Genomic DNA, 23,481 nt, shown 5'->3' on the forward strand with positions numbered 1-23,481 from the left:
TAAAGCCATAAATGGAAATCCATTTTTCAAGAACACCAAAAGTCATTTTTGTCCTATAAAACCTCCTACTGCTAGCATTAAAGGAGTTTGTACTTTTTTTTACTTTAATTTCGGAATTATTGTATTACAATGTGTTAAAAAAGGAGGAATGGAATAGCTCCATTCTTTTTCTATCTGATCAATACCAAGTATGCTCATATAGGACACCAGCATCACCGATAATTCACAGACTCACAGGTTGCACCAGGTTAGAAGAGACTCTCAAAGGTCCTCTTGTCCAACCCCAACTAGTTTTTTTAAACTAGTGCATATTCATAAATACTGCTATGAATATGTTCTGATTGCATCCAATTGCTCTGTAAGATCCTCTCATGCAAAGTGTTCTCTTGCCTGTTAATTTTTAGTAACCTGGATTTTTTTTTTAATCAAATAACTGACTGCGCATAACCTTAGCACATTTTTATCGTTTGCATTTTTTATCATGTAACTACTCACCTTTGTGGTAGCTATACTATTTACAAAGCTGATCTGCTGAAACCCTTTTTCACTTAAAGTGAGGCACACATCCCACCGTTCATTCACAACTTCGTGAATAACTTTCAGTGCAACTCCAGTTTCATCCAGCTTGTCTTTTACGTAAAGATCTACGTAACTGCGGAATCCATTAACCTAAGAGTAGCACAGATAGTCATTACTATTCTTCACATCAAACACTCAATACAGTTAAAATATTTTAAGTAAGGCTCTTACAGGTAATTTTTTCCCATTCAACATGACTTTGACTCCTTTACACGATCCAGCCAAATCATATGCTCTTCTTGTCATGAGGGCTACAATATCCTTATCAAGTTTTTCCATTTTAAATTTAGATAGATCTGGCTGAAATGTAATGCATGTGTAGTCATCACCATCAAAATGCTTAATCTTAGGTTCAGAGGTCTTCATCATGTTGTTCATCCATGTCTTTGGAAACAAAACATTTCAGATGTTAGTTTACAATACACATTATCCTCCTCCTTTGTTCTACTTTCCAGCTATGTTAGAATTCCAACGGCTAAATAACAAAAAGCTCACCAACTCCTTTTACAAGTTTCTTCTGGTAAAATTCTACACACAAAATTAATTGCTTTACCAACATTTGCACAAGCAGAGGTGACAGCAGACTGGTGTTTTCTGTAAATATCCAAGTATCATTACACTGAAGGACATGATTCTAATGCAAATAGTCCACCACAGAACTGACTGAATCAGACACAAGTGAGCTAAACAGTCCTTACTGCCCAACACTTCTATGGAGAAGCATATTAGCCCACCTGCAGAGACTCAGCAGTCTCTGGTACAGCATCTTCGTGGCCATGCAGAATACCAAAGCATGCTTCTTGACCAAGCAACTTGCTTAGAATTGACTCATTAGTGTTGTTGCGGTCCATTGTTTAAGAACACAGGCACATTTATGGCTAAGAAGAAAATGCCTACTGACAGCATACATTAAAATTCAGTTGTGTTAAGTTTTGGCATTTCAAAAATACTGGAAAACATAGCTCTTTATCTCAGTTGCAAAGCATCTCATTTGCAAGAATTACGCTCAAACCAGTATCAATTTACTTTTTGGCAGTCAGCAAAAAAAGTTACATATTTAAAGAGAGCAAGTAAAGCCACTGAAATATATTGTTTACACAGTGGCATGACACCATAACCAGAAATTACTTGTCAAAAGAAAAGAAAAGAGCCACCAATTCTGAAAGACTCCAAACACAAGGAACTTTGGAATCTAATACTCTATCAAAACTCTTCACACTTTTAGAAAGGTGGCCATCTCAAAGCTGTGAGACTGCATTCAATCCTTGTTCTGTGTGCTAAGAATGATAACGACAGGCAATGGGTTCAAAGGGCAGGTGTCACAGTTATAGGCTAATGACTAGGAAATTCTGGAGAAAATAGTAGAAAGGTAAATAAATAACCATTGGATGTAAAAGAAAAGTAATGATAAGGTCTAAATAATTCCATTGGCTGTCTGACTGGGATTAAAGTTAGTTGCATAAACTATTGTTTTTATTTGCCTCTAGCTCCAGCTGATACCAGCTGGTGCTTCTGCTTGGTTTTGCTGACCTTAGCTGTTTGATGACCGTAGTTCCTTGTTGTGGCTAAGTACTAGCAGGCTATGCTAACTCCTTTCTCATTTTCTCTTTTTCCCCTTGTATGGGTGGAGGGGCTGTTGGTAGTCCCCTGGCTTTTGTCCAGAGGGGTCTCTTGTGTTGTTTCTAAATTGTTAATATATGTAAATATATATATATAAAACATATTCATGGCATTTCATATTTCTATAATTTAGTTAGCTTGTAAATATAGCTTCATTTGCTTCCAAACCTTCTGAACTAGTCTGGTGATTTATTTTGGGGGGTAATTATCCAAATTCACGTTGGGGGGTAATTCCTAAACTGACCACAGGAGGAAGGAGGGGCTTGCACTGAAGTCCAGCTAAATTACTGAAATTCATGGCAAAAACACCTAAAAATCATTTTTTTAACACTGAACAAAATTATCTAGATAATTGTTTCCATGTTTGCACAAACTAAGCTGAATACTTTTTACAAATACTTTAACAGCAATAGCAAAATTTTTTAATTCAATGTATTTCTTTTCAAATGCATATGAAAGTACTTTCATTTAAACAAAAGCATTTTTTCCTTTTTAGTCACCTAACACTCCCAAGAAAAGTATTACTACACAAAGCCCCAAAACTCTAGTACACAGAGGGACTGATTTTACTGAGTTAACTAACCTAGCCTGCAAACTCTACACATTCATCTGAATGTTAAATGATTCATGCAATGAAATATTCATGACATATAGAAAAAATGTTAGATTTTTAATGTATAGTCACAACAAAGGAAAACAGTTCAGATAATTTCCATACCTGCTTAAAGCTGTGTTTATATTCCTTGCAAGCAGTTTCAACTGTAAACTTTGTACTAAATATGTTACAAAGCTTTGCACCATAGCCATTACGCCCACCTGAAAACACAACATGTCAGAAGTTTTTCAGAGCAGAGCCATATTTAGGATATACAGACTATGCCAATAAAGTCAAATTTTCCTACATAAGACAAAAGTTGGGCCACATGTCAACAGCTATCAAAGGATGTCAATGGTATTAAATGGTATTAAAAAAGTGTGCTGGGGTTGACACCCATCCTGGGAGGGGGAGGGGTGCAAGAGCCCTACTCTCCCCGGGGATTAAGGAATCCTGATCCAGGTGGACTTGGTTCCTTCCTTCCCCCCAGGAGGGGTTCCCCCCTGGGAAACTGAGTTAGTCTGTTCCACTCCCCCTTCCTATCTAGCAAAACTATAAAGGGGAGGGTACAGCAACCATTTCCCATCTCTTTTGCTCCTGCTTTGCCTGTGCAAGAGGACCAAGAGTTGCTTCTGGCTTCCTGGTTCTGCCATGTGGTCAGTCCTGGTCTTTCTCCTTGTCACATCCACGTTTCCCCAAAGGACTGTTGGTTTTGTATATCTCCCTATCTATCCTTGTTCCTTACCCTTGTGAACCCTTCCTGTTATCGTTACATATATATATATCATTTAAAGAAATAATTACTTCTCTACTTCCAGACTGACTCCAAATTATTTCTCGGTAGACTTACCTCCTTCCCTCTTTCCTTACCCCCCTTTTCTTTCCCTTTTTCCCTTTTTCTCTTATTTTTCCCTATTCTTTCCCCTTCCCTTTTCTATAGGGAAAGAGGAAGCGGGAGCAGGACAGGAGTTCTCAGTCTCGCACCATCTGAGCTCTTAAATTCCAGTTAAGGCTCAAACCACAACAAAAAGAAAAGGTAAGTTTTTTTCTTTAAGTCATTTTACTCAAAGAAAGAGCTATAGTACTGGCAACTAAGTAATCTTGTGTCATGAAATGGAGTAGAAAAAGAAGGGAGAACATACTGAAAAGCAAACAATGGCTTAATTGAATACATAGAATAGAATACATAGAATAAACCAGGTTGGAAGAGACAAAACGTATTAAATAGTCTTGCCTGTAACTTTTTTCTCATCATCATCATAGTTGCTGGATGTCAGCAGTTGCCCAAAGATTAAAGCAGGTACATATACTTTCTCTACTTTGTGTTCCACAACTGGTATACCCTTTCCGTTATTCCATATGCTGATAATATTTGATTCCCTAAAAAACAGTGAATACATTAATCAGTGTCCCTTGAAAACAGAATCTTTCAGGCAATCCACCAGTTATGAAATACAGTACCATATTCTTACCACATTTATTCACAGCCCTATCAATCACAAAACAACCCCCACACTTATTTTGTGCCTATTAGATGTCTTAGAAGGAAAACTTGCAGAAAAAAATGACTTCTTAGCACATTTATCCCAAAGATCAGGTGTGAAAATTAAATTTCTAAAACCTTCATTATTCAGTTAAATGTCACTGAAATGATACTACTAAAGGAACACAATTAGCATCTATTTAACTACGGTGCTTTTCATTAGGAAATATCTCTTTAAGTATTGAATTTCATGTAACAGTGCTAGTAACATATTTGAAATTTGCAGTTTCAGCCTGATAAGATAACCTTAACCTAATGCTAAATGAGTTAACATAGAAGTTCAAGAGATGTAAAATTATGTTACAAAACCTCAAGGTTTATGAGATTTATGAGTAACCTGGCTGGATACAGTTATGTACTGCTGTGCTTTCATCTAATCACAAATGTTGTGATTTCCTGGGTTTAAGTTTTACTTAAACATTAATGAGTGTTTTAAGAAAGCAAATTTTTGTAAATTCAGAATGAGAGTACTTACTGTTAACCACTTCACCCTTTTCATGTCAAGATATAAAGCCAAATGGAAATAATTCCAAAAGTATTATTTTGCTTCTGAAAAAATCCAATTTTGTTTAGCAAAATCACTTGTACAATAGCACTGGCAGGGAAAGTAAACGAAATATAGCTTTTACTTACGGATCAATGGATATTTTAATACAAGTCATATTCTTGTCCCTCTGTTTATTGTCAGCAGCATTTACTGTGAAATAAAATAGGACAAATTAACACTTTGTAGGAGCAACAATTCATTACTTGATCTGTAAAACTGATCATATGCATATTCTACCACAAGTTACAATAGTCTGGCTATTTCTTAATCTGGTATCTCTTTGTATATTCTGCATCTTATTACTGAAGCCTACAAATACAGTCAAGTATCTGCAAGAAGATACTTTTCAATCTTCTGATATTTACTGACTCTCTTTCTCACAATTAGATTATCTTAGAAATATAGACATGTATTTTCTGGGTCTGTTCAACCGCACTCCAATGTATATTAACAACAAACAACAGAAATGAGAAACGTCACTACAGCCACTATCCATGAAAACACATTACAACCATTTTCAGCATTTGCCTCATCACCCACGTTCTACTCAACACCTTTATTGATGACTTGGATGAGGGGATGGAGTCTGCCCTTAGCAAATTGGTGGATGACACCAAGCTGGGGGCGGAGAGTTGATCTGCTGGAAGGTAGGAAGACCTTCAAAGAGGTTCAGAGAGACCTGGGCAGGATGAGCTGAGGCCAATGGTGTGAGGTTTAACAAAGCCAAGTGCAGAGTCCTACACTTTGGCCACAACAACCCCATGCAGTGCTACAGGCTGGGGACAGAGTAGCTAGAGAGCAACCGGGCAGAGAGAGACCTGGTAGTACTTGACAACAGCTGAACGTGAGCCAGCAGTGTGCCCAGGTGGCATGAAAAGCCAATGGAATCCTGGCCTGGATCAGTAATAGTGTGGCCAGCAGGACTAGGGATGTAATTCTGCCCCTGTACTTGGCACTGGTGAGGCCTCACCTCAAGTACTGTGTGCAGTTCTGGGCCCCTCACTGCAAGGGAGATATTGAGGTGCTGGAACAGGTCCAGAGGAGAGTGACAAGACTGGGGAAGGGACTGGAGGGAAAGTCTGATGAGGAGAGACAGAGGGAGCTGGGGGTGTTTAGCCTGGAGAAGAGGAGACTTAGGGGGGACCTTATCACACTCTACAACTACCTGAAGTTGTAGTAAGGTGGGGGCAGGCTCTTTCCCCAGGCAACTTGTGACAAGACAAGAGGCCATGGCCTGAAGCTGTGCCAGGGGAGGTTTAGGTTGGATGTTAGGAAGCACTTCCTCACAGAAAAGGGAATTGGACACTGGAATAGACTGCCCAGGGAGGTGGTGGAGTCGCTGTCCACGGAGGTGTTCAAGGGAAGACTGCATGTGGCACTTAGTGACATGGTCTAATCAGTGTGGTGGTGTTAGGGAATAGGTTGGACTTGATGATCTCAGAAGTCTATTCCAACCTCAATAATTCTGTGATTCTGTAAAAAAGACCAAAATAAAACCCCAAAATACCAAAGGACAAGATCTTAAAAGATTATAAGAATCTCAATAAAAGAGCAGACATTTCCAGGTGCTTTTGCTAAAATTCTGAAGTATAGTTTCATTCAAAAGTACACACAGCTATAATGTCCAGTTTTCATAATGTTATTATACCGACCCCTAGCTCTCAAACCACATTCTGTGCAGCACTGGTTGGTGTCACATAAACAAGCAGTAAACCGAACAGTACTATGCTACTGATACAATAATGATCTTCTTTTTAAATGGAACAAGATGGAAGCAGACTCCCTCCCATGATGGTGTGTACTTTCAGAGGAGAAGTGCTGAACCCAGGTCGTGACAAAATCTCCACTGACCTCAGCAGATCATAATTTAGTTTAGGATGCAATCGCATGAATCCTTACAACATAACTTCATAAATACTAATTATCCCAAGATTTCATGTCAATTAACCCAAAATACCAGTTCAGTAGGCAGCACACCATTCAGATGTTGCATATCTCTGTTGTTAGTCTTCAGTGTGTGCCTGTCACCAAGAGAATGTAAAGAAATAAACTACAGTGACTCAGGAACTTAGGGCAGAATTTTCTAAGAACCGTGCTTGCGATGCTGTGATTTGTTTGTGCCTCAGACACCACACTTTTGAATGGCAGCATGATACACATTTTAAAACTGCCTCAAGTCTAGACATTATCCACCATCATCACCACTTTTTTAGAGAAAGAGAATTATGATCAAACTTCAGAATAATAATCTTCTTTCAAATGTCACTTGAAATTGTGATCCTAATAAACTTTGCAGATCAAAACCCTTGTAACAATACTGATCATAAAGAATGATCTAGTTTGGACGTTAAGTTACAAATATTTACAGTTCTTTACAAGTGCAACCGAAAACTTCCCTTTTTAACCTATTCTGTAGCACTGGGATGCAATAAAACTTGACTGCACTTCAGTTCAGTGGAACTCTAACTCTATGGTCTAAACTTCAGTATGAATTAACATGCTCTGAGAGTGCTCAAAAAAGTGTGCACTCCACAATGCTAAAGCAGTAGTATTGTTAAAAGTACTTACCAACGATTTCATCGAAGATCTTGTACAAGCCTGGAACAAAGGTAACTTCTCTGCAAGTCATTCCTACATCTTCATCATAAACCCACATTAGCTACATGTAAACAAAATAAAATAATTTACTGTCTTTGTAACCAGTTTGTGATTCTCTAAGGCCTATTCACTTCAAACTTTTCCAATTTCATTGCTGCTGTCACGCAAGACAAAAGCAGAAGCAGATGTTTGGCAAAAATTATGTTACCAACAGACTTCCATAGTGAAAATCCATCGTTTTCTGCTTGGTGGGGAACTCCAACAATGTGTGAAGTTCATCACGTGAAGACAGTAAAGCTCAAAGCAATTTGCAATTTAAAAAAACAGCTGGAAAAGTGCCAGCTGTAGGCTTAAATTCTCTGTTCTCTAGCTGAACAGGCCAAAGAAATTTTGGACCTAGAGCAAATGCTACAGACAAATATGTGTGTATATAGGCATGTCTGTAAATACACATAGAACTGAGTTTAGACACCTAGGTGTGCACTCATGACTGAACTTCATCATTTGCTTAGCATGTTATTTCAGGTGAGCAATGCATTTTCACTGGACCCCTGTTCTATATCCCACACATGTATGTATACATAAACATGACCGCAGTTTTTAGCATGGTAATTCAGAATACTCAGAGAAGTAGAGATATGCCTATTTATTAACCAGAATAATTATTTCCCTGTTAAAACAACAAAAACTCTTAAAACTATAAATTTAGTGACACCTACCTGAGTTAATGGTTCGACTGACCCAATATAGGTATCTGGACGGAGGAGGATGTGCTCAAGCTGAGTCTTTTTCTGATAAACTCTCTCAACAGACATCTTCTTTGAAGTGTCATTTTTATTAACATTTTCTAAGTCTTCCTTCTTTGAAGCATTGATCTGATTATCAAATAATGTCTAAAAAATAAAGACACCAACAATCAACCTCATTCATTCAATCTGTCGCTCTCAGGATACAAAAAAACCCTGTCAGACACTTAAACTATAATCAAAACATGTAATTTAAATGTTACATTTTTGTATGCATCAATATCAAGCTACCCTCTCCACAGGAAAAAACAAACAAACAAACAAATTATATGACAGTTCCTTAACACACTCTAACATACTCAAACTTCAGTGACTTACTAAGCATGATAAATGAAAATAGGAAATAACAGTATGTTACAAAAGACACCCACTTCCACAGGTGAAGTACTTACAACATCCATTTGGTACTTCAGCATTTAAATCCAAACCACTGATTACTGTCCTGAATAAGAACAGTAAAACTACTCTTCTGAACTTTAGTTCAGACAATTTATTCAGTAGGACTTAAGAAACACTGTTATACCTCTCCTATAGCTTCTCAATTGCTATAATTTACATTCTTTATTTCACTGAAGTAATTAAACCTGATAAAATCCCAGTTTAGAATACTTCATGATTAAATAAACCAAGGACTGTAAAAAAAGAGAATTACATAGGCTGAAGTTGGAATTTAAACAGAATTCAAGCCTAATGTGGCTGAAGATCATAAAAAAATGCCTCAAGTAGAAGAACAAGTAGTGTTACAGAAAACTAATATGCTTTGGAGAGAAAGATGTACAGATTTAGTTCACCTTTCAGCAAACTTCTCCAGATAAATACCTCCTTTTTGTCAAACTAAAACCACACAAAAGGAAAAATCAAGATTTCTCAGAGCACACAAACAGAAACACCCCATTCTGAGACAGCAAGTGCATACCTACCAGGAGACTAAGTATGACATTTTGCCTATAAGTTAGAATTATCTTTAAATGCCAACAAACACAGCTTGAATTCACATGATTTATTTACCTAGTTAACAGATATAACAGGGAATAAAATGTCACCACATGCCCCAAATCTTCTCTTATAAGAGGCTTACCAATTTTGCTGCAGGTGTTACATGACCACTAAAACCATCAATAGATAAATAAAAAGGATAAAACCCATTTGCAACAGAGGTAAATATTTTTGTCCCATTTAGCTGTTCCCAGTAAATCTCTACACAAAGTAAATGCAGGTTAAACACCAAGCCTGGATTCACCAGTTACCATGTGTATTTCCCAGCAAGAAGAAAGTACCTTCACTTCTCTCTTACCCTCGGCTTTGTTGCAGCCTCAACTAGCGCTGCAGCCAAAGGGTCAGAAAGCCTATAAACACACAGGAACAAGACGCAAAGGATATTGAACTCGCCCAAATCACTTCAACAGAGTTAATAAGGCCAAATACCAACTTACAGCATACAATTAACACAGACAATTCTCCCTGTATTATTCAATTTATCTTCTCCACATTCTACTTGATGCTTTTATTTTACTCCCCCCACTCCCTCAGCAGGCATAGGAGGAATAAAGTATTTCACTTTATTCAGACCAAGGAGAATTACTTTTCTTTTCCAGGCTCACAGACCTAGAGATGACATTTTTCGAGTTTCTTTACAGACTGCAAAAGTCTGTAAATGCTACGAAACACATACTTCAAGAATCTTTGAGACAAGCAGACTGTGTGCACCAGTGACGATAACCACCAATTGTCTGGCAATGAATAAACCTGAACAGGCCAAATAATAATCAAATATTCTCTACTACCCAGTCCTGTAACTGACAGCATCAAAATAAGAGAACGAACTCAGGGACCTCACAAACTTGCACCAAGCTTACATGCAGCAGAGTTGGAATCACAACAATAACTCTCATGACTTTTCTTCCAGAGCACATCACCTCTCACACCAAACAGGGAAGCTGAAATTGCATTTATGTGTGATTGAAGTGTTTTGGTATCTAAGTTAATTTAGTCTCTTCACTGTCATTTGGGCTTAATCTGCACCACCACCACAATCCTAAATCGATTAGCCATGGACCAGCTAAGCAAGAAAAAAAGAAACAGGACTTTGCAAACACATACTTTAAACTGATATCTGGAAATGGAAGAAACTGATACATGGAACAGGAAGAATGAGAAGTGTTACTAAAGAAGCATTGCCAAGTGTCACAGAACAGTTTGGGTTGGAAGTATCATAGTATCACAGTAACTCAGGTTGGAAGAGACCCCAAGGATCATCAAGTCCAACCTGTTCCAACAGACCTCACAACTAGACCATGGCACCAAGTGCCACGTCCAATCTCCCCTTGAACACCTCCAGGGACGGCGACTCCACCACCTCCCCGGGCAGCCCATTCCAATGACGAATGACTCGCTCAGTGAAGAACTTTTTCCTCACCTCGAGTCTAAACCTCCCCTGGCACAGCTTGAGACTCTGTCCCCTTGTTCTGGTGCTGGTTGCCTGGGAGAAGAGACCAACCCCCTCCTGTCTACAACCACCTTTCAGGTAGTTGTAGAGGGCAATGAGGTCACCTCTGATCCTTCTCTTCTCCAGGCTAAACAATCCCAGCTCCCTCAGCCTCTCCTCATAGGGCTTGTGCTCAAGGCCTCTCCCCAGCCTCGTTGCCCTTCTCTGGACACGTTCAAGTCTCTCGATGTCCTTCTTAAACTGAGGGGCCCAGAACTGCACACAGTACTCAAGGTGTGGCCTAACCAATGCAGAGTACAGGGCACAATGACCTCCCTGCTCCTGCTGGCCACACTATTCCTAATACAGGCCAGGATGTCATTGGCCCTCTTGGCCACCTGGGCACACTGCTGGCTCATGTTTAGGCAGCTGTCAATCAGCACCCCCAGGTCCCTCTCTGTTTGGCAGCTCTCCAGACACTCTGACCCCAGCCTGTAGCTCTGCATGGGGTTGCCGTGGCCAAAGTGCAGCACCCGGCACTTGGACTTGTTAAATGCCATCCCATTGGACTCTGCCCATCTGTCCAGTCAGTTGAGGTCCCTCTGCAGAGCCCTTCTGCCCTCTAACTGACCAACGTCTGCTCCTAACCTGGTGTCATCTGCAAATTTGCTGATGACTGTCTCAATCCCCTCATCCAGATCATCAATGAAGATATTAAAGAGGATGGGGCCCAGCACTGATCCCTGGGGGACGCCACTGGTGACTGGCCGCCAGCTGGATGTAGCACCATTCACCACCACTCTCTGGGCAGTCAGTATTTTAGTCTTAGGATTGTTCTGAGACAGCTCCAAAATGCTTCTACTTTTACAGCATACGAGGGGCAGGGTCTAACCGTGCATCACAACTCATTAATGCATTAACATGGAATAAGACCTGGAATCTTAGCCTAATAAATTTAGGCTGCAATATTGCTATCTCAAATAATTCTACTTGCCCCACAACATGTTGCCAAGAGTCAGCAGACCAGAAAGTCTGTTTTCTTGTGACACAGTACCTCTAGATTGTGAAAAATGACTATGGAATAGAATTATTAGTAAGGGGTTCATATAAGCCCTTGCCTTCAATATAATGCAAGGAAATGTATTTCTGTTTTACAGAGAAACATTTGACAACTTAGAGGAGCTTACACTCTTCAACACATCAGTAAGAAATGTGTGGAATATCAGAACTGTATCTGTTGAGACAGTACTGCCAGACTGTTGTCATGTTGACAGAGGTCACACCCTCAACAAACTTTGCTCCCTAGAGAGAACTAGTGCTGCAGAAGCTTGCTTTAACTCAGCATAGTAAGGATTTTCTGTCATTCTACTTGTGATAGCTATGCCTATTGTCTTTTATAATACACTAACTATAACATGATAAAGTCTGATTTAAGGGGAAATGGGGGGGGGGGGGGGGGGGGGGGGGGGAGGCAGGCAGCAAAGGACACCCACAAGAGTAGCATAGGATTTTATTTATTTTTTTTTTCTTCCTGGTGAATGATTATTCCAAGAACAAAAACTTGTAAGAACTTTAATTCTATAATTTTTACTAAGATAGTATGAACACCTTTTGAGTATGCTCTACCTAAATGTTTGATGATGTTCATTATCATAGAGCAGAACAGATTTTATTTGCACAATTCTCCCAGTATAGCATATCTTCTGTATGCAAAACATACTCATTACAAACATCCAGAACTTACATAACTTAACATACCATAAAAACAAGCATAAAATCAGAAGCCACAAAATGTTTATTTACATAAAACTAACATTATTATCCAGGTACGTGAGCATCAGAACTCTGCAAAACTGCAGTTTCCCAGACCAAGTCTTTTGGGCTGTGATGTACTCTGAAAGAGAAGACCAACTCCAAGTCTCTGTATCTCTGTCTTGAATGGATATTCTTAGACTTCAAGTGATGTTTCCAGGTGTCATGGCTTGAGTTGAATTTGCTGCTGTTATCCATACCATGCCAGCTTCAAAGATGAGAGTACTGGCTGGAGCAAAGTATTATGGGACTCAAAGTTCAGATTGTAACATGGGAGGCTTCCTGTTTTGGTTGCTGCTTTGGGTGTTAGCTGCTCCACTGTGATGGCAGTGGGACAAGGAAGGATGGTGGAGTAGTTTTCCGGCTTGGGCTTTTGGCTCACTACTACTTTGCACCATGCTTTCTCTGCAAATTGGCTAAGGTAATTGATCATGGGTGGTCCTTTGGAGGCTCAGGTATCTTTAAGACCACCACAAAGACAAAGTTCTCCAAAAGACAGACAGTCCTAAGGGACAGACCTGGTCTCCCCAGGATTTTGTAACACGTTATTCTGTTCCAATTTCCACTGCCACTATTTAAGGCAGTGTCTAGCTGATTATTGATCTCTTCTCTCCTCTTCTCCTCGAGAAGGGCTCATGCCTCTTATCTGATGGTTTGTGTGGGGAGAAACAGCTCTGGCTGTCAGGGAAATTTTGAGACACATCACAAGTCCTGGTAGGCCTAAATCTAATGGAAGGACACTTTTGGCCTGCTCAAGCTGGTAGGGATGGAGGATTCTGAAAGGTTGTAGCCTGGTAGACTCAGCCTTATTTGTCAATGTATTCATTCTACCTGAATGCCATTTTATATATACTTCTAAATAGAATTTCCATTTAAACTTCCAATCAGTGTGCAGCATTTTCACTTTTACTCCCCAAAAAGGAGTAGAATATCTTTTCTGTCCCTTGGCCCAGAGCAGCTTGTGGCTCAAAACAAGGACAAGAGTTATTTACTCAGTAAACTCTTATCCCATACTTTTTGTCTCAACACAGTTTGGTTTCGTGTGTTGTTTCCCACCCACCACCACCACTTCTGTGTTGGGGGAACAGACAGGTTAACCCACTGGTTCAGGTTAACCCGTTTGTTCTGATTCAAGCCATTACAAGAGGTCATCCCAAAACAATTTTTAAAAATGTTCATGGCTGAATCAGTGCCATAGATCTGTGGACACAAATATCTTCTGTGGTCTTTCCATTATGTTTTCCCTGATAACTTAGAAATTTTAAAAATTTTAAGTGACTTCATCTGCTGAGTTTCTACCTAACACAAAAAAAAAATAAAGCAAGAAAGCAAAATCTCCCCCTCCCCTCCTTTTTAAATTCTTTTGATTATTTTAACTGAGCAAGCACTAAACTGCAGTGTTAAACTGGCAATTTTTTCTGTGTATTTTGGAATTGTCTCAAGAATGCCTTTTGTATTCTGTCCTATATGAAAGATCTTCCTAAAGAGAGTTAACCAAGTGCCAATGGGCTGAAGTCTTCTGTTCCACAGTAAGTCTGGGGTTTTTTTGTTTACAGGTTACTCAATTTTCAGGACCTGCTTCTCAATTTTAATGCTGCCAATTAATTTATTTTTAGACACAATGTTTGCCTTTCCCAATATTCTTGTGAATTCAAGATTTTTACAGATTCTTTATTATCTTTCAGAATTTCTAACCCTGCAGAAAAGTGATGAATGTATACATCCACATATGTGTAAGTCAGCAGCATGACCATTCTTGGGTAGTTTGGAATGCTGTAACTTACTTCATGCATCCTTCTTTATAAGCACACTGCTACAGTTTGTACTGTGACATAGCTAGCATCTTAAGACATTTAAACAGCTTAGCAGTAACTGCATGGGAAAACATACTGATTCTCTGCTGATAGCAGCTGCTGCATGATTTACTCCATACAGACTGTTATACACACACTATCATAACCATTTTCTCCAGCATGACTGTGAGGACTGCAGCTGTTCTGGAGCTGTTTTTACTACAACTATAGTTAGTACTATGCAAAGACTACAGTCATTCTTTGTTTTAGTGATCTCAAGAGTCAAGACTCAAGTAGCCTTTCACAGGTGACAGTTTGGCAACAAACTTTACTGTCTACCTTCAATCTAACAACTCCCAAATGTGAATTTGACATCTTTCTTCACATTTTCCCTTTTTCATTTTTTTTTCTTCTTACAGTCTCCTCCATTGAAATTTTTGCAAATAACAGAGCATGTGTGACATTCATATTAAATCAGAGATTTTTATTAGCTTTATCTGACAAAAAATAGGCCATGTCATCTTCCTTTGTGTTTTGAAGTTGTGTTGAGTCACCATGCTGAGTTTTGGTTACCTGTGCTGCAAACAGCTGTACTTCAACACGCTAAATGTTAATACATTGTATCTGGACACTTTGGCAGCCCCAGAGCAAAACTATACCTAGCTAAAGAGACAAGAAAACACTAAACTGCAACAAAGAACATAAGCTTCATCATCAGTTTCAATGTTCCAATAACTGGAGTATACATCTCTGGTTTGATTTCTTTAAGTGGAAGTTTTTGTTTTAAGTAGCAGAATTTCACACTGTTGCAAGAAGTTGAGAATCCTGAAAAGCATGAGTATGTCTCCCTATTTACACAGCCTTAATCCTGCATTGGGCACTGTCATTTCCTCCACACTGTAAACTACCTTAAAAAACAAAACAACCCGCAAACACACACAACCAAAACGCCATACACAAAACCCCAAAAAGACCCACACCACCACCACAAACCACACACAGGAAAAAACAAACAGCCAAAACCCAAGCAAACAAAAACCTGTATTTGCTCCAAAAAAAGAGGTTAATTTTCTACACTGGCAATCAAGCATAAATGAACAAGGAAGAGGCAGCAGTATGTGAACAAAAGTTACCTTTGTTTTGGCTTTTCTGCTTTAGCCTCCTAAAAACACTATATGCAATATTGTTCTGAAAGGTAAATGTATTAAGAAAAGCATATGCCACGTGTCCTACATTCCCTTGAAGTGCAGAATAAGCACATTGAGTGGGATAAAACAGCAAATTTTGAGAGTAATTAAGCTGCTAAACCTAGGGAGTTTAAGTAAGAAATTAAATGTAGGGATGTGGTAGATTTTCTACCACTTACAGTTCAAAATAAAACTACATCTTCTGAAGAAAATAAGCTACACCTCAATAAAGTTTATTGGTGCAATATGGTAATTACCAGGTAATTCTACAGATAACATGCACTTAACTGTAGTGTGTTGTTATATATTGTATGATAATAACCTCTTCTTGCCTTAAAAAAATAGACAACAAATACATTATCACCTAAACATTCTGTAATTTTTTTCCCAAAGAATATCTCCCCACCACAAAAACAATACTGGAGGGAGTTTTGAAACAAACTACTCTCCTGCTGTGTGTTTGGCTCTCCTACCAGGATGAAAACACACAGAAGTTAACAGTTTCCTGTTACCACGTCAAATTTCCATAGACCATTGCATATTGTTAGTGGCATGAAATATCTCTCTTTATCACATTCCCCCCAAACTGACCACTGGAAGGAATTCCCAGTGAACTCCTCCAGAGTTCATCATCTCACTCCAGTGAGACTAACATGTTTGTCTATTTTAAATTCCTAAATTTTTTATCTCCTGATTTGGACAATTTGCTCTGAACCCTGAAAGCATCACATGACATAGCTTTATGATGATGATTCAGCTGTAGAATAGCTTGAGGATGGTCAGACTTCCCTGTTACAAAAAAACAGACTGGTCAACTACTGCCAAAAGGGAATAAAATCCATTTTTCTTTCCTCCTTCCCAATTCTCTGCTCCATATAGTGGAGTCAAACTGACTGCACAATAAGCCAGTTCAAGGAGCAAATGGAGCCTTCCCCCATTTTCCCCATCACCCAGGTGCAATGAGTTGTCCACTGGCTTATTTTTCTGAACAAGCTTGCTAGAGAAGCAGACAAGTAATGGTACAATGAAAAGAGTAGGAACATACAGCTAGGAGGGTCAGGTTAAAAATCCCATGCTTTTCAGCAGATATCATTAGACTGCTTAGTTCCACCATGAAATTACATTCTTAGAACTACATTGCTTCATCTTGCTATTAAATAGCTAAAGAAAATAAAAGCACCACCATTCTTATTTTAGGATTATTAATACACAATATAGTAGCACACTAGAGTTAAGTGAAAATTTAGGGATTTGCTTTTTACACAAGATATTTGAAAAGTGCAGAATACCACTTTTGTGCAAACATGTACACTCACTGTAATTACCTCTGGCCAAAAAAATTAGATATAAAAATGTAAGTGAATTAATGTAAGTTAGCATAGTAACAGTTCTGCTTTACTTGGCACAGGTTTGGATACAATCAGCAGTACATTCAAATCCCGATCCTTACTGTTGTCTTTGAAAGTAAGCGCCCATGCACGATGGCAAATTAATCAAATTTGACTACTTATTTTTTAAGGTGATACATTTTTTAGTTGTGTATCCATGGATAAGTTGTATTCCTATTACAAATTTTGATACTAATTATGAAGTATCCAAAAATACATATATGGATTCTTTGGTGTCTCATTTAGCTTTTAAGAATTTTGTTTTTCCAGATAAAATTCAGAAACAAGAATGAAAAACCCCTGACTCTTGTGGAAAAGAAATTAGTGTCAAAATTTAAGACTAATTAATACAATTTTCCTACAGATTACAGTATCACAGTATAACTAAGGTTGGAAGAGACCTCAAGAATCATCGAGTCCAACCTGATGATTCTGAGAACTGTGATCCTTGGAACAACTGAATGACTCCTCCTGCACTCTTTCATCTGCCCACTCATACACAAGCCTCCACTAACTGAGAAATGAAAAGAATGAGTGGTACTTGTACCAAAGGACACACATGCAATACCACTGACAAGGAGATAAAAACAATAGGTCCAGCTGCACAAGCTGTGAGGATAGGACATGTCTATCGTAATTATGCCATACATCTTAATGATGCCTGGTCTCATTTAACTAATAACAACACCCAGTGGGATATAATATGTTCTGAAGCTGGTATATGCTCTAGGAGACATACTGTATGAGTCACTAGTGATGGCACCAGGACCACCAGTCTTCTGGCAGGTTAACAACATCTATACACGTTGGGACCGCTGACTTTTTGTCCTCTTTGGAGGAAACAAACTTTTCGCCCCTGCTTTCTGGTCTCGAGTTGGAAGAATTGAATGTGCCACTACAAGTGATACTGAATATGGAACTGCAGTACTGACTCGATGTTGCAGATCACTGAACACATCTGGTTAGAAGAGACCTCAAAGACCATCAGTCTGGCCTTTGACCCAGTACGGAAGGGTCGACACTAAACCAGGTCTACATGCTGCCTCACAGTCTCAGGCTGCGCCAGGGGAGGTTCAGGCTGGATGTTAGGAAAAAGTTCTATACAGAAAGAGTGATTGCACATTGGAATGGGCTGCCTGGGGAGGTGGTGGGGTCGCCATCACTGGAGGTTTTCAGGAGGAGACTTGATGGGGTGCTTGGTGCCGTGGGTTAGTTGTTTGGGTGGTGTTGGATTGGGTGATGGGTTGGATGCAATGATCTTGAAGGTGTCTTCCAACCTGGTTTATTCTATGTATTCTATGTATTTCATAATATCTAGCCTAAACATCCCCTGTTGCTTGTCATCAAGGAAAAGAGACTGTCCCCCTCCTCACTCCAGCCTCCCTTCAGATAGGAGTAGAGTGTGGTAAGATCCCCCCTCACCCTCCTCCTCTCCAGACTTAACAACCCCAGCTCCCTCAGATGTTCTGCATAGGTCATGTGCTCCAGACCCTTCACGAGCCTCACTGCCCTTCTCTGGACATGCTCCAGCACCTCCATATCCTTCCTATTGTGAGGAGCCCAGAACTGAATACAATACTCGAGATGTGGCCTCACCAACCCTGAGTACATTGGTTCCTGATGGCCACAGTGTTTCTAATGCAAGTCAGGATGCCACTGGCTTTCTTGGCCACCCAGGCACTCCGCTGAGTCATGTTCAGTCAACTATCAACCAACATCCCCAGGTCCCTCTCCAAGGCACAGCTTTCCAACCACATATCTCCAAGTCTGTAACTCACCAAGTGCAGAACCTGGCACTTGACCTTGTCGAGCTTCATACAATTAGCCTTGGCCCATGGGTCTCACCTATCCAGATCTCATTATAAAGTTTCTCTACCCTCTAGCAGATTCACACAGCCACCTAGCTTGGTGTCATCTGCAAACTTACTGAGGGTGCACTTAATCCCCTCATCCAGATAATTGATAAAGACATCCAAGAGGACAGGCCCCAGTACTGAACCCTGGGGGATGTCACTAGTGACTGCGCACCAGCCAGATTTAACTCCATTCACCACCATTCTTCGATGATCAGATGTCTGATTGCTATTACATATAAATGGACTATGTAGATATTTGAGTCTAACTAATGATATTTGTTGTGTTCACATACCAAATGTAACTTCAGATCTTAATGAACATCCTACAAAACATGTTGCCAAAGGCAGCAGAGAACTAAGGGACACTACAGAGGTGAGGTGGTCGAATAAGCTTTTTCCATAGTTTAGTTTCCCTTTTAACAAGTTGATTATAAAGTTTATTCCAATCGGTATTGGTAACTGCCCTTGTGACTACTGTGTTTTGTGCTTTATTGCAGTAAGTCTATGCTAGGCCAAATATTGATCCATCAGGTGCACACAATATCTGATTGGACATAATTGGAAATGCATCTGGGTATTGAGAAAGAGAAGTACAGTATAAGGGATACTCACAATTTGTACTGTATGAGCACCATTCCATACTGAGTGACCATACTCATCGGGTGGATGATGTGGGATAACTGCCTAGCTTACCATGGGACCAACTTAATTTAATGCACTCCAGAACCAAAGTCACTTACAACCAAGAGATGTTTATGTTATCTCAGGAAATGGAGATCCACCGAGCTGGCCTGCCAAATGGCTGAAAGAAGGAATTTTGGGATGATAAGATGGCCCAGTTTTGGGTAAAACTTAGGAAGGAAGGCTACACCAACAAAAACGTGCAGATTCACAACAGATTTTGAAGTCTAGTATAGCACCTAATTAACTGCAATTTTAATAAAGTTGACACCCCTTAGTATGATAAAGGAGTACGTGCTAAACATAGTCATATGTTTCTCCTCTCTCCATCCAAATCATGTCAAATGTCACCTCCAAGGCAGGAACAGCTAAGGTAAGAGTATGCAAAAAAAAAAACCAAACACATGAAGGGAATGCCTCCAGTTAAGACTGGTTTTAGCAGACAGGGACAGTCAATGGGCTGTGCTCCTTTTGCATCATCCAAGACCAGGATTCCTTCTTGGTGACAATCACACACTCAACATACAGCTCAAGGTTTGCTGCATTTCTACCATATATTAACATTACTGCAAAAATTGCATCTCCAGCTTTGCTGGATGCTACCTGGGATTTATTAACTTGAGCTCAGTCACTTGCAGTTAGTGCATTTATCACCCAGAATCCTGAATACATTGTATCTGCCCCTTTACTAAGCTAAGTCTATTCATTATTTTCACTTTCTGAAGCTGTGTCAGTGCAAATCCTTATTGGGGCACTGGGGGGGGGGGGGGGGGGGAGGGGAGGAAAGGCATCATTTTTGTCAAACGGTTTGGGTAAGAGTGCTGGGGCTCTGAGCCAAGCCAATGTCAGGATGTTACCCAAAACATGACAGTGCTGACATAAGTTTAGGTTATCAGCATCTGGCAGCACCTCTTTATAACTCAAGTGTTTCCCACATCCTTGCCCTTTTAAACGATTACTGCACCACCAGTTTGAGTGCTACACAAGTATTCTATACGCTCAGCACTTTCACATTTCCCAACTGCAAAGATCACTTTGAAGGGGAATAACACAACCTGAAAGATGCTCTGATGGAACGAAATCTTTTAAACTCCTTCAGGTTGTATGAGAGGTATTTCATGCCTAGAGCCGCACTGTAATCCATTCTTCCAGATTCTACAGACAGCTGGGCCCATGCTGTAATGCAAGGTATTTCTAGTCTGTTGAACTTGTTGAACTATCTACAGACTAATAAACAAATTGCAGAAAATAACTGTAAAAAAGCCTCGTGCATGAATAAGACAACATTCAAGACATTAATAGATAGTGTGAGCAAATCAAACAGGCAAGTTTTTCACTCCTGTTAACTGGCATAGCAACATGGAACAGGTGTTAAAAGTTGTGATACACTGGTAGTTGTGTCTGAGCCCACACAAAGGTTTTACTCTACTTTTCTAGTCAGCTTCTGCATTATTAAGAGGAGATCCCAAACACTACTTGCAGGTTACTTAACCAACTGCACACTGTCCATTAGGAAGCAGCTCTCCATTGTACAACAAATTTTTGAACTCTCATGAAAACACCAGCTTTCAGTGTATTAGGATTGATACACCTTTATGTTATTTGCATGTTGACCCTGCATTGAAATACTACAACACCGACTGTGACCCTTGGGGTTCTTGTACTTCTACAAATATGGTGTCCTAGAAAGGACTACAATATGACAAATACTACTTGAATCGTCAACAGAAAAGCAAGAGTAACATAATAACAATAACTATCCCAAACAAACAAACTAAAAATTTATGACATACGCATCTGCTATTAGTAGAAGTGTCTAAACTAACACGGTCACATTTTCTAGTAATCTGTATTTTCAAAATATACTATTTTCTGACACATTGAAGTCAATAATCATCCAGTCATCTTTTAAAAACAACAACAACAAAAAGCAAACACACACACACCTAGCATGACTTTAATTGCTCAATTCCTACTATGCAATGTCACCTGCTCCTCTGGAGAGTCAACAAATCCTAAATGATTTACGAGTCTCAAATACACTACATATTCTAGTCTCAATCCCATATTAAACTCCGTGAGAAGGAAACAGGTTTGGTGTTCAATACATTTACAGCAATTCAGGAGGAAAACAGGCAGTAATGAGTCAAAGAAGCCTGAGCACTGTTCCCAAACTCCCTTACACAGCCATCCATCCTCCTCCAACAACATTGCTACAGAAGTTCTGAAAAGACTTACAGGACTGATCACAAAAAATGCTGACAATCTTGAAGACCATCAAAACTCTAATTTGCAATTTAAGAATTGCATCTTGGCAGAAGAATTTGCTCCTCCATAACAGACTCAAGAAATAATGCCAAATACATGTTGAGATTAATTTTTAGGTTGTTCAGTGTTTTCATCATCTTTCTGTTACCTGACCTACATGTTTAATCACTAAACTGGCAAAGAAGGTCCACATCGCATATTCTGAAAGACTTAATTTGTGTCAGGAAGAGCAGGTTAACATGATAACACTTCAGGTTTGCCTTCTCTCAAGTATCTGGAGCACTTCCCCCCATTTCTCTCCACCACAAAATTCCCTCTCAGTTGATTCCTCATGCACTTACACATGCTTATGACAGAGTAACTGCCTTCTTTTAACTGCTCTATTTTAACTTGCCTCCATTTAAGTCAAAGATTGTGATACAAAATGCCAAAGTTTCCATAATAATAGTATAATACAAAAGTGGTGGTAAAGACTTTTAAATTAGGACAATTGTGTATGACAAAAAAATTCCAAATAACAACAACAACAAAACACCAAACAAAAAAAACCCACCACACAAAAATAAACACAAGACCTCAGCCAGGGTACAGCTCTGTAGTGATGCATGACAGCAACACCCTGAATGACTGCATGCACTAAAATTTTTTCTTTATCAGCTGGTCTAAAATGGTACCATTTTTCTCCAGACACCTTGTCATTCCTGTATCTTTATATCATGATATACAGCTACCAAGGGAATAAACACAAAACTGAAATGTTCATACACAACTACACGATCTTCCCTGAAGTCAAAATACCCCAGCCCTACCAGAGGCTAATCAGCTGCTTTTCAGTAACTCCAGTGAAGCTCACGCCATGCAGTTTCTCGCAGGTAAAGATACTTTGCTTAAGGAGCACCGGAACTGTAACTGCCTTTATAGAAACATTACATATCAAGCTATCTGGTTGCAAGAGGTTTTGTTTGTTTTGTGGTTGTTTTCCTCCCCCCTACTTTATCTTGGCTTCCTTTATCTTGAGAAAATAACTTTTCTGTATCATCTCACAGCTTTGGTGATTTTTGTCATGAGAAAAAAAATATTATTCTTTCCCTCTCCTTGAAGATTGCTTCACAGATTAAGAAAGTTGGTGTGGGTTTTTGGCACCTCACCAAGGCAGACATTTGTAGAGTTTTTAATATACCTTCTCACAACTGTTCAATGTCTTTAAGAAGGAACAGGAATCTTCAACCTAACCAGATCCACTTAGTCGTTAAAAAAAAAAGAAAAAGAAAAAAGAAAAAGAATCAATACCTCTTGAAGAGACAGAGCTTCCACACAAGGACAACTGCTTAAAAATTTAATTGCTATTTTACCTCACAAATCAGGAAAAAACATACATAGTGGATTAAGCAATTCAATCTTCTTTTACCCCCTTTCCACCACCCCACCCCCACCCCCCCCACCCCCACTTAAGGTAACATTTTAAACTGTATCCAACAAAGGAAAATATAAATCTGATGTTTAGAGATGAACTTTTCAAACATGTGCTAACTCAAGCAGCCTTTACACTAGCTTTGCTAATGACTTTTTTCTTGATGGGGAAAAAAAAACCAAACCAAAACCAAACACAACACCAAAAAACAAACCAAACACAAAACCAAAAAAACCACAACAACCAAACACATATTAGAATTGTTTAGATGTAACAAATACACAGATGTATCATTTTAACAAAGTATTTAAAAGCACTACCTTCCTTTCAGTGGCAAGCTGTATTTACATGTAAAATGAAATTGCATTAAGA

The 23,481-nt window shown here is 39.3% G+C and overlaps 1 protein-coding gene across 2 annotated transcripts in view; it reads right to left on the minus strand.

Moving 5' to 3' along the window:
- Positions 1-23,481, minus strand: part of TOP2B (DNA topoisomerase II beta) — a 63,036-nt gene that overhangs the window by 34,216 nt on the left and 5,339 nt on the right. For both annotated transcript variants that reach the window (XM_054161249.1, XM_009905443.2), the window contains exons 2-8: positions 8,202-8,375; positions 7,453-7,543; positions 4,971-5,034; positions 4,029-4,174; positions 2,918-3,015; positions 751-963; positions 496-669 (exon numbers count right to left, since the gene is read on the minus strand). In XM_054161249.1, the coding sequence (XP_054017224.1) occupies positions 496-669; positions 751-963; positions 2,918-3,015; positions 4,029-4,174; positions 4,971-5,034; positions 7,453-7,543; positions 8,202-8,375 (960 nt within the window). The remainder of the gene's footprint in view (positions 1-495; positions 670-750; positions 964-2,917; positions 3,016-4,028; positions 4,175-4,970; positions 5,035-7,452; positions 7,544-8,201; positions 8,376-23,481) is intronic.

Source organism: Dryobates pubescens, chromosome 4 (genome assembly GCF_014839835.1).
Source record: "Dryobates pubescens isolate bDryPub1 chromosome 4, bDryPub1.pri, whole genome shotgun sequence".
In the NCBI taxonomy this organism is placed as follows: Eukaryota; Metazoa; Chordata; class Aves; order Piciformes; family Picidae; genus Dryobates; species Dryobates pubescens.